The sequence below is a fragment of the Cyprinodon tularosa genome, unplaced genomic scaffold, assembly GCF_016077235.1.
Source record: "Cyprinodon tularosa strain WSP-4 unplaced genomic scaffold, ASM1607723v1 ctg322, whole genome shotgun sequence".
NCBI classification, from domain to species: domain Eukaryota; kingdom Metazoa; phylum Chordata; class Actinopteri; order Cyprinodontiformes; family Cyprinodontidae; genus Cyprinodon; species Cyprinodon tularosa.
The window spans coordinates 164,685-176,504 of NW_024039033.1; the positions used below are offsets into that span (position 1 = coordinate 164,685).

Below are 11,820 nucleotides of genomic sequence, written 5' to 3' on the forward strand. Positions count from 1 at the left end.
CTTAAGGGACGACATTTAAAAGAGGCAGAAGCTCATAATGAAGTTATTTTCTTTCAGCCTGTGGCTTACTGCAGCTTTGTTTTCTAAGCTCATGACTGAGATGTTGCCTTGTCTTCAAATCTGTAGTCGGATGTAGCCTCTGTGAGATAGAAGGACCTGGAAAAGGGCTGTTTTTGAGAAAGTCTGGGAGGATAAAGAAAATGAGTGTTGTGGGTTGGACCTGTGAATGGATAGGGGTGAATCACTCACCCTTAACTAGGTCAGCCTTGAAGGGGGCAGCCCCCCCCCACTCCCCCAGGCTGTAAGTCACACACACACAGAAGAAGAAGAACAGTGGTAGAAAGGCTTGAAGAGTGTAGAACTGTGAAGGGGCAAAACAAGAAAAAAAAAGAGAAGGATCGAGAAGAGGAGGAGCTCTGGCAGGAGATGCATTGCCTCAGGGTACGTTCTGTATTAGCTGTCAAATGTTTGGTTCTCGGTGTGACAGAGATGAGCTGGAGCAAGCTGCTGACATGTCGAGACAGCAGCAACAATCTGATCTCTGCAAACACAGGCTGCGGATGCACATGGAGATCAATCATTTAAGCTTTATCAGAGATTTGTTTGGGAATAATAACCTACTTGGACAGTCAATATGTTTCGGGTGGCTCAAAATAAAAAAAAAGCTTTAAGCTTCACTCAAGGAAAGGGTTGAATTAAAGCATGTTTGGTCAGAACAGAAGGTGAGGGGTTGAGCTGGTGGAGAAGAGCTGCCATGTGGTAAGCAGGGTGGATAAACACTAGGAAGAGTAACTCATCTGCCCTAGATTTTTTTTTCTGTCAGAGAAAGAGATAAGATCAGTCAACAAATCTCCAGATAAGTAGCAATCCTTTTTTTCTCTTTCTTTTTTTTGCCTTTCCATTTCCCACTGGAACCGCTTTCCTTTAGACTTCACGTATCCAAAGGCAATTCATTTTTCGAATCAATCATTTTACATAATCTTTTATTCATTTGACCAGTTAAAATCTTCCCCAAAATGATTTATAATTGATGATTTAAAGTATATTTTGAAATATTTAGGTTATAGAAACATAAAAATGTAGCCAATTAACCAAAAGGAAAATATGATTTTAATCAGCTGAAAAAAGCTGATTAAAGGAAAATAAAAGTTTTACGCTGCAGTTTGTTCTATATATTTGTCGGCAGGTGACGTATGATTAACCTTGATCTTGTTAAAGTAACAAATATAATTAATGCAAAAATATTATTTGGTTCAGTGCCGTTTAGATTTATAAGCATGTGTTACTGATGAATAACTGTTAGTTTAAGAAACAGGAATCGACCAAGTAAATGTAGGATGCAGCTGAATTGCTTCCCCTGCTTTTGATGCTCCTTAATGAAACAAAATGTACCAGAAGTCTCCGTGTGGAAGCCATGATAAGAGCCTGTTTGAGTCCTTTTTTATGTCAACCAAAAGAGGTTCAGTGGCTCCTTTATGTCCATTAGCATCAGATCCTCTTATCACTTCAAAAGAGATGTGTTTCCCTAATTAATTGCAGCCTAATCATTAACAATCCTTCTTGTTTTCATCCACTCAAAGGAAACATGATTCATGAGAAGTAGATGGTTGGAAGGATAAGTTTTTGCAGTGAGTTTCTCTGTAAAATGAAGCTTTTTCTTTTAAAATGTTTTTTAAAAGACAAACTATTAGAACATAACTATTAGTTTGTTTTTTCATCTTTTTGTCCTAAGTACTACCAGAGTAGTAGACAAATAATGTGATGCTTATATGCTTATTTTGAAAAGAAATAAAATAATAGAAGTCTGTTTATTGGTGATTCATTGTGGCTGAAGAATGAAGCTAAAGTGAATGTTCATTTTTTACATTTGGACAAAAACTAGCATGTGGAATATAGAATAGAATAGCCCTTAATTGTCCCACAATTGGGAAATTCTGGTGTTACAGCAGCAAAAAGATAAAAAAAAAATGTTCACACAAATGTGGACCTTTATAAAAGTGCATAAGAATAATAATAGTGAAGAGTTAAAACATAAACAATAAAATACTGTACTGTAAAGTGTAAATTGTGCATCTGTAGAATAAATAACCAATACACAGCTACATTTTTTCAGTAATGGATATTTGAAAATAGCAGCAACATCAGAGATGTGCAAAATGACAGCAGCAGGTTATTTACTAATTAAAGAAGAAATTGTGCAAACTCGGCATGAATGTAACAACTTATTGAGGTTGTTGGGAGCAGTGATGGTTATAGAGTCTTACAGCTTCTGGGAGGAAGGATCTGTGATAACGCTCCCTGGTGCATTTAGGGTGCAGCAGTCTGTCACTGAAGGAGCTGTCCAGTTTTGCAACAGCTTCATGCACGGAAAGATAAGTGTTTGCAGTGAGTTTCTCTGTAAAATGCAGCTTTTTCTTTTAAAATGTTTTTTTAAAAGACAAACCATTAGAACATAACTATTAGTTTGTTTTTTCATTTTTTTGTAGCACTACTACCGGAGTAGTAGTAATAATGTGATGCTTCTATGCTTATTTTGAAAAGAAATAAAATAATAGAAGTCTGTTTATTGGTGATTCATTGTGGCTGAAGAATGAAGCTAAAGTTTACGTTCATTTTTTACATCAAGCTCCAAGCTGGAAAAGAAATCCCATGATAGTGGGGATGTACAATGAGTGGACTGAATTTTGAAAGCGCTGAGCCACATTCACCCTCCTCTAGTTGTGAGTCTGCTAACAAAATGTGCATTTAAAAAGATCTGATGGCAGCAGAATAAAACATCTCCTGTATTACATCTTTTATACTGTACCAGCTCTGACTTGGCCTAAGAAAGGAGACTTATTACTTTAGTGTTTAAACACATTATCTGTACCTCTTTTAATGCTGGTTGAATTAGGTTGGCACAATACAATATTTAGCTTTTTGCTCTTTTTTTCCTTTTTTTCTGGTCTAACAACAGGAAGAAGTTGAGTTTAGTTTTGAGTCATTCCCTGGTTCCGTGTTCTGACTTTAGAGGTAAAAATGTCCATCAACTTGTGCTACACTCGCTGTGGTTCGGTAAAGTTCTTTACATTTTTCCTTTGCATATTAAGGAGTGTTTCCTAATTGAGGCAAACAGCTGAACAGCTCATCTTTCTATGTCTAACCTTGGAAATTGCTACGAAAGTTTCACTAAAAGGCGACTAAACCACCCTCAGTGTTTGTTGCACCAATCTGAAAACCATGGCTGTAAAATCGTTTTTACAACTAAACTTTGGTTTCACTGATTCTGATCCACTGACAGCTTTTATTATAATGTTTGCACATTTTTTGTTTTTCCACCCTTTTTTGGAAAGAAAAAAACCGTTAAGGAAGTGAAAAAAGGGAATAGTATGGAAGAATCGTATGTTTACCTACATTTTTAGTCACATGTTTTAATTGATGCATTTAAAATTTAGAATTGGATTAGTGATGTGAGATTTTTATAGTCTGGTTATACAGTTTAATAATGTTTTATTCATAATAAACAATATAATCTAAATGGTATATTTTTGGTTTTGAAGACATGTAGTAGTATAAATGTATACATATGCATTTTTTATTTTCCTTCATATACAGTGAAGCATATTGGATGTTGGCCACTTGAGTGCATTGGACTTAGAAAGGATAACGGCAAGAGATGTGATTGGACAACATGTTGGAATTCTGGAGTTCTTTGGCACAAATATTAGGAAACTCCTCAGAGCAGCTGTCACGGCGCCTCAGAGCCGCCTGGTTTTATTGTTCTGATCTATCCCCGTCTGCTGTGTTTGCCTTGCCCACAGGGGCGTACTGCCTGTCAGTGCTGGATTATGACAACACCAAAGGCCTCAATGTTAAACATTACAAGATCAGGAAGCTGGATAGCGGCGGGTTCTACATCACCTCTCGCACCCAATTCACCAGCTTGCAGCAACTAGTCTTCCACTACCGCAGTGAGTATTTAGACAGTGCTGCTAGTTAATGTTGTACAGCACTCCTGTCATTAATCTGTTTTTTCTTTACTGTTTCTCTTCCATCAGAGCACTCGGATGGGTTGTGTCATGCTCTGACGGATGTGTGTCCAGTGGCCAAGCCTCAGACGCAGGGTTTGGCCAGGGATGCCTGGGAGATTCCACGAGAGTCCCTTCGCTTGGATGTTAAACTGGGGCAGGGCTGCTTTGGAGAAGTCTGGATGGGTAGGAATCTCTCATGTCAGATCAGATTTACTTTAAACATCCAACCTAAGAGGGTCCCTGACTTATTTTTATCATCCCTGCTGTGAACTAAATTGTTTCCTTCATTCTTCGGAGTTTGGGTCCCAGGGGCGGCAGGTTTAGGAGAAAGGCCAAGATGTGACACTCCTGCAGCAGTTTTAGGAAGAAGAGGGAGAGTTTTACTGTGTCTGGTCCCCTTTATATAAGATAGGCCTGGCAAACTTCCAAAGGGAGGCTCCAAGGAGGTATCCTGATGCCCAAACCACACAACTTTACCTCTTTAGGTGTAGAGCTCCTCACTAATGCAGAAGCTCCTCATCCATACTACAAGGCTGAGACAAGCCAGACTACAAAGTAAGCTGACTTCAGCCTCTTTTATTTGGTTTGTGTGCTTTTGGTCGTTACCAAAGTTGATTAGTGGGATAAAAATGGACCAACAAATCAATAGCTTCACTTTCTACTTGCCTCTTTGTCCAACATGCCAGATAAAAGCACCATGGCCCATTAGACCAGGCCTTACTCTGTTTCTCCATTTTCTGCTCCATCCTATTATCACTTATTGTGAGCAAAACTCCAAGATGCCTAAACTATTCTACATGAGATGAACTTCAACCATAAGAAAACTGTCATCCTTATTTAGCCAATTTAGTTTCAATTTAAATCATGCAATCAGATTAGTTTAAAGTTTTTATCTTTTCATGGCTTTCAAGAGTTAAAATTAGGACAAAATAAATGTTTCATAAAGAGAGAGCACAGAACATTTTATGTTAAAAAAAGAAATCATTCCAAACTAATGACAAATGTAGACCTAAAAACATATTTATGGGTCTTTAAAGTCTTTCTGTTATCAAAATTATATTAAAATGTTCTTTAAAAATCAGCTAAAGCTGCTAAGAATTCTTCCATTTGTAAATGTACTGAAATCAAAACCACTAATTGGTCCTTTTATAGTTTTTAACCACTATTAAGAGTAGTTGTAGAGGCTACAAAGAGCCATAGGTTGCAGACCCCTGCAGTTGAATTATACTGTATAGATCTAATATTATACTATGGGTAGGATGAACTATACCATTTATGGAGTGAACATATGTTACATTGAACCACCATGGTATTTTTAGGGTTTAACAGCATATTAATGAATGATTCAGATCAATCCTAACAAATGGCCGTATAGCTCATAGAGGAGCAGAATGTGCTTTAGTGCATTGAAGTTCTTGTATCTTTGACAGGTACATGGAACGGTACAACGCGGGTAGCCATTAAGACCTTGAAGCCGGGCACGATGTCTCCAGAGGCCTTTCTGCAGGAAGCACAGGTCATGAAGAAGCTGAGGCATGAGAAGCTGGTCCAGCTGTACGCTGTAGTATCTGAGGAGCCCATCTACATTGTGACGGAGTATATGAGTCAAGGTAACATAGGAAGGATATTCTACCCATAGGAGGCTATTAAGTCTTGAAGGTCACATGAAAACAAATTATATTTGTTATTCGTATGGTCAATTTAAATGAACTTATTTGCAGTTAGTCTCCCTCTGTGTTTGCAGGTAGCTTACTAGACTTCCTGAAAGGAGATGCTGGAAAGATGCTTCGTCTGCCACAGCTGGTGGACATGGCTGCTCAGGTAAACATCTAAAAACATCCATATGATTTACTGTGTCTTAGTGTGAGGAATCTGAGTAAAACCCTGTTGGTTCTCCCAGATTGCAGCAGGTATGGCTTACGTAGAGAGGATGAACTACGTCCACAGAGACCTGCGTGCTGCCAACATCCTGGTAGGAGACAATCTGGTGTGTAAGGTGGCCGACTTTGGTCTCGCTAGACTGATTGAAGACAACGAGTACACGGCAAGGCAGGGTAAGTCATTTCTAGAGGGAATATTAGCAAAACGTTTCTTTCTTCTATGACGTGCTATATGCTACAAGTGGGGAAGTTCAACACTTGAGTTCGTCTTCTTTCTTTAGGTGCCAAATTTCCAATCAAGTGGACCGCACCAGAGGCTGCGCTGTACGGCCGTTTCACTATAAAGTCAGACGTCTGGTCCTTTGGGGTTCTACTAACAGAGCTTGCAACCAAAGGCAGAGTTCCCTACCCAGGTTTGTGTTCGCTTTAGAAAGAAACTCTTCTAGTCCATACATCCAATCATTGTCCATTTATCCTTGCAAGGTGTTTGGGGACAGTCTGCAGTCATTGGGCTAAAGTCTGAGTTTTCCCTGAACACATCATCAATCACGCTACATGCACTCACTACCCAAAGATCAATATACCTGACGGTCAGCCCTGCTGAGGGGGAGCACGAAAAATCCACTCACAAACCTCAGACAAGAGTTTGAACCAAAGACATCACTGAAAGAAAACTGTCCCACATTAGCTAGCTTTCCCACACTGCAATTCAATTCACCAATTCACAACACATGTCATCTCAAGGCACTTTACAGTTCACCAGGTAATACAGTCAAATTGATTCAGAGTTTTCTATGTAAGGAAAACTAGTTGATTGCATCGACTAATTGATTCAAAGGCAATCCCTTACACTAAGCATGCTTGTAGCGACAGCGGAGAGGAAAAACTCCCTTTTAACAGGAAGAAACCTCCAGCAGAACCAGACTCAGTGTGAGCGGCCATCTGCCGAGGCCGACTGAGGTTCAAGGAGACAGAAGCAGAGATACAAAAGTTCAATTCAGTTTATTTCTATAGCGCCAATTCACAACACAAGTCATCTCAAGGCACTTTACAAAAAAAAAAAAAGTCCACTGTAAAAAGTGCCCCGTCTAGGAAACACACAGCCAGACAGACGAGCTTTGAGGATGAAGAGAGCACATCCAGCCAGTCACAGTCAGAGAAACAGGACTACACTAAAAAACAGGCCAAATTTATACATCTATAAACTAAGGTTTTGATAGCAGCACAGCTGATACTTTTCTCCAGGGTGGTATCACAGCCAAACAGAAACAGATCAGATGAAGCTACAATGAGAAAAAGCAGAGAAAGCAGAACGCTAGAGATTAGATTCTGCAGTGGTAGAATAGAGAGAATGATGAAAAAGGGGTCCCTATGTCCTCCAGCAGTCTAAGCCTATAGCAGCATTACTATAGAGATAGCACAAGATAACCTGAGCCACTCTAACTATAAGCTTTATCAAAAAGGAAAGTTTTAAGCCTAGCCTTAAAAGTAGACAGGGTGTCTGCCTCATGGACTAAAACTGGTAGTTGGTTCCACAGGAGAGGAAACTGATAACTGAAAGATCTGCCTCTCATTCTATTTATGAGATTCTAGGAACCACTGCAGACTCCTCTTCTTGTCTGACAAACTAATTTATTGAAATAAAGAGTAAAGGATTTTAACTAAATATAGATTAACTTAATGATTCCCTTATATTTCTTTTATAAGGGTTTAAATTTTGTGTTTTTACTGTATTTAGGAAGGTATAAAAGTGACTTTCTGTTTCTCTTTGCAGGTATGGTTAACAGAGAGGTGCTGGATCAGGTGGAGCGTGGCTACAGGATGCCTTGTCCAGCAGAGTGTCCCACTTCACTGCATGACCTCATGCTTTCCTGCTGGAGGAAGGATCCAGAGGAGAGGCCTACATTTGAGTACCTGCAGGGCTTCCTAGAGGACTACTTCACCTCAACAGAACCCCAGTATCAGCCTGGGGAGAACCTATAGAACCACGTACTGTACAGAGCCTGAGCGGGGAGTGTTGCCTCAGCACTGAATGATCTGCACTAACCGACCTCAGAGGAGGATCTGAGCCTCTGAAACTAATCTGTGAGGAACTTCTTCAGTGGAAACCCAACCGAGACCAAAAGCTGCAGAAGTCCCTCTGTGTTCCACACAGGAACTGTTCCAGAACGAGATGAAATAATCTAAGTTCTGGAATCAGTCACAGCTGACCCAAGTTCTCCTCCAATCCGAGCTGTGGCTGGTTATTCTGACTCAGACTGAGACCTGCAGGTAAACTGTATGTGAGGTGCAGTGGATGTGGGAGGAACCAAATCAGGACGTAGAGATGGAGTGAGAGTTTAGAGAACAAACATCAGGGTGTGAAGGAAAAAGGGAAAGGAATAGATGTGTTTGGAGTAAACTAGTTCCCTCCTCTCTTGCTTCTCTGTACCATAATCCAGTCCCTTCTCCACCACACAAAGTGCTGCTGCTGCGGCTCAGCTGCCAAACTTAAGTCCTTCTCTATATCTTCTCTGCCGCACTTTTGCTTTTTCTCTCCAACTTTCAGTATCTCTTCAGTATTCTCAAGTGCTGCTTCTTTAACGTGTCTCAATTCTGAAACTCCACTCTGCATCTTTTTCTTTCAGTTTATTCCGACAGCCTTTTGCGTTGAAAGGTATATGTGTGTGCGCTTAATGGAAGACAAACTTTCTGCTTTTTGCTTTATTTATATATTTTTTTCACTAGACAAATTTGGTAAACTCCCAATCAAGCAGAGCCAGGAGAAGCTGGCAGGGTTTGTGATGCTGAAATGAGTTCATTTGAAGCCCTTTTCTCCTGTTTATCGTGTTTAATCCAAACCTCCATTAAAACGACTCTGATGCAGGTTCTGTCTGAATGCGTATTGTTTTGTTAGACCTTAGTTGAAAGCAAACAGCTCTGTCACAGGCACATAAACAAAAAAAACAGCGCTGATCAAATCTGTTTAATGTCACAGGCACATTAGGCAACTTTAGCATGAGGAAGAAACATCAAGCCGGTAACTTCCATGAAATAGTCGTGGTCAAGGCTGATATGACCAATTAGACCAGTTATATCAAATACAAGTCCTTTGTATTCTGTGCCAAATATCCATATGTACATATATATGCTGGCAAACTGACATTCAGAACAATAGTTAAGTGAGTTATTTTTTTAAACTTGCATCATTAAAAAAATATATGCAACTTCGAAGCCCTAAAGAAGTGGTAAACCTCTCATCAGGTAAACCTAATAAAACTGTTTGAGTTCATTTTGATGATTATTAGCATGTTTTTCTGCTCTTTTATTCTTGACGGTTGGTTGGTTTTGATTTATGCTGTATATCCTGTGCATTCAAGGTTCAGCTGAGACACGGGGATCATTTACAGACTCTTATACACTGGTCATCAAATCCTTCCCCACCGTTTTTCTTTTCTTTCTTTTTTTTCCGGGTCACTCTTGTACATATTGTAGCTCATAAAGTTCACTTTTTGCAATCCATCTTTCACATTCAAAAGGCAGGTGGGCATCTCACGTTTCACATGAAAGTAGAAGGAGCTGGTTAGATGTTTTAGAAGTGTTGATAAGGACCATGCAGCAATAAGAGATGGACGTCCACCAACAAGCAGACCACCGTCTCCATTGTGGCTAAATTAATGACCTGCCTCACTGATGAATCACAGGCAGGCAGTGCAGGTAGTAATTATACCGTATAATAAGGTCAAAGATGTAAATATCCTAATCAAATGACTGTGACGATCATGTTTTTTTTGTGTGTAGCTTCTCTTCCATTTCACTTCTTTTAACAAACGCCTACCCTATCGAATCTTAGTGATATACTAAGATTACTACAAACAGGGCTGATAAATGTTTTTTTTTTTATAGTTTTTAAATCTCTCACTAAAAAAACGACATCACAATTGGGCTTGAGGTAAATACAAAAGAGTAAGGGCGCTCTGTGACATTTGCGCTTTTCTTTTTTTAGAATGGGAATTACCCTGTTGATGTGGACACTGAGCCACCACTAAGTCACCGCAGCTTTGGGGAAGTAAGCAGGCGTGTGACAAGAATGAGTAACTCTGAGGTCAAACTGTGCCATATATTTCAAATAGTGTCTCATTCTTCCCCTTTTCTTCATTATTTGCTTCAATGGTTTATAAATCTATGCAGTTTTTCTTGCATTACTACAACTTTATGAGCGTTTTGTTCTAAAGTCAAAAACATGATCGATGACAAACAGTTTGAGCGTTTTGTAAGGACTTCTCATCTATTTTTGTTTTTATGTAACAGGATTGAAATAGGTATTGTGCCACTTTATGTTCTTTTAAATGTGCAATAAATTATATTTGAACTGTGTTTTGATAAAGATGTGTGTGCTGGTGTGTGTGGAACCTGACGGCACGCAGTCATTTGTGCATAACAAGTTGGCTCGCAGGTCAAATGCTGAGAAAGTTTAACAAGTCGCTCCAAATAAGATGGCGAAATCTGTTCCGTTGCTAATAGAGCTGATGGTTTTTAAAGCGTAACCAGTAAAGCACAGCATGGTGATAAAGAGGAAGCCTACCTTGAGTGATTTAACCTTGCAACCTTGACCTTCAGTTAATAATTTGAGGTTTATAGCTTTTGACCACCTCGGTCAATTTTTAAAAGTAAGATATTAAAGGTATAATGGAGGATTTGGGCAATTTTTTTGAAAAGACCTGCCTGCTCCACTTTAAAAAAAATGCCCTTGCACAACCATTACCTGCTCCTGAGAATTAAAGCCTATTAAACACGTGTGAGAGCATCCATCATCCCCTTTCTCCTCATCCACGCCCTGTTTAAAAGTTGCTGTTTGCATCACTCATACAAGTTTACTTTCCAAATGAAGGTTTGCATTTTTTTTCTACTATGTCAGACTCACCACTGGTAAGTGAAAATGGGGACGAGCGCCTTATGTAAACATACTGTATCACCACACAATGATTGACAATTAGGAGGACCATTTATTGAGATAGTCCACCCAGAAAAAAAACATCCTCCTCTATACCTTTAAGATTATCAAAAATTTATTTAAATATATGTATGAAAGGATTTTTTGTTTTGTTTTCATGTGGTCAATTTGATGCTCACCATTAGGATACAGTTTTCACTGGTTTGGGTACCAGAATGCAACTAATCGTCACTTGAAGGAAAAATTATGCTTAAAATATTAAGTCTAAAACTGATTATTGGGATTTTTGGAGCCAATTAAAAAGATGCATATAAAACATCTAACTGAATGAAACCAATGGAAAGGGAGGGTAGCTGAGTGAATTGCTTTGTATGCCTTATAAAAAATCAATTCTGCATAAATTTACCATGGAAATTGACCCTGAATAACAATAAAGGAGGAAAAGACTTGCTGGAATGTAGAGTAAATGTGTTTGAAAGCAGTGAATTTGTTTTATCATAGCACAACTGACAGGGAAACAAAGTGGGTTACTTTAAACTAATAAAGTACAATATTCTGATCAAATAATCCTTGATTTTGAATTTGAAAATGGGTTTAATTGCATGTAGATAAACACATGTAGAGCTTATTTAAGATTTTTGTACCATGTTAAGTTTGTTTAGGATGTTTGATAATGGCCGGTGGAGCAGGGTTAGATTACATTTCTGTAGATGTCAAACATACCTGCTTACACAGCTAAAAACAAAGGAACCAAGTGTTTCCAGCAGTGATGAGGCAGGCTGTGTTTGTTTATTCATTTGACTGGGAGCATGCTCACTAACATTCATCTGATTATTATACAGCACTGTGTTGAGTCATTGTCTAATATTTAGCGAGAACAGTCAAAATATCACTACTTAGACAACCAACATAAACCAAAGCTCATAGTAGGATTTAACTCTTAGTTTAGTTCAATTTAAACTATTTTGATATAAATAAAGAATGCTAGACCCAAAGC

At 38.8% G+C, this 11,820-nt stretch overlaps 1 protein-coding gene across 2 annotated transcripts in view; it reads left to right on the plus strand.

The window, feature by feature from the left end:
• Nucleotides 1-10,256, plus strand: part of LOC119788640 (proto-oncogene tyrosine-protein kinase Src) — a 33,429-nt gene extending 23,173 nt beyond the window's left edge. For both annotated transcript variants that reach the window (XM_038293182.1, XM_038293183.1), the window contains 7 exons: nt 3,801-3,950; nt 4,038-4,193; nt 5,441-5,620; nt 5,755-5,831; nt 5,911-6,064; nt 6,172-6,303; nt 7,665-10,256. In XM_038293182.1, coding sequence (XP_038149110.1) covers nt 3,801-3,950; nt 4,038-4,193; nt 5,441-5,620; nt 5,755-5,831; nt 5,911-6,064; nt 6,172-6,303; nt 7,665-7,873 — 1,058 coding nt within the window. In that variant the 3' untranslated portion in view covers nt 7,874-10,256. The remainder of the gene's footprint in view (nt 1-3,800; nt 3,951-4,037; nt 4,194-5,440; nt 5,621-5,754; nt 5,832-5,910; nt 6,065-6,171; nt 6,304-7,664) is intronic.
• The last annotated feature ends 1,564 nt before the right edge of the window (nt 10,257-11,820 follow it).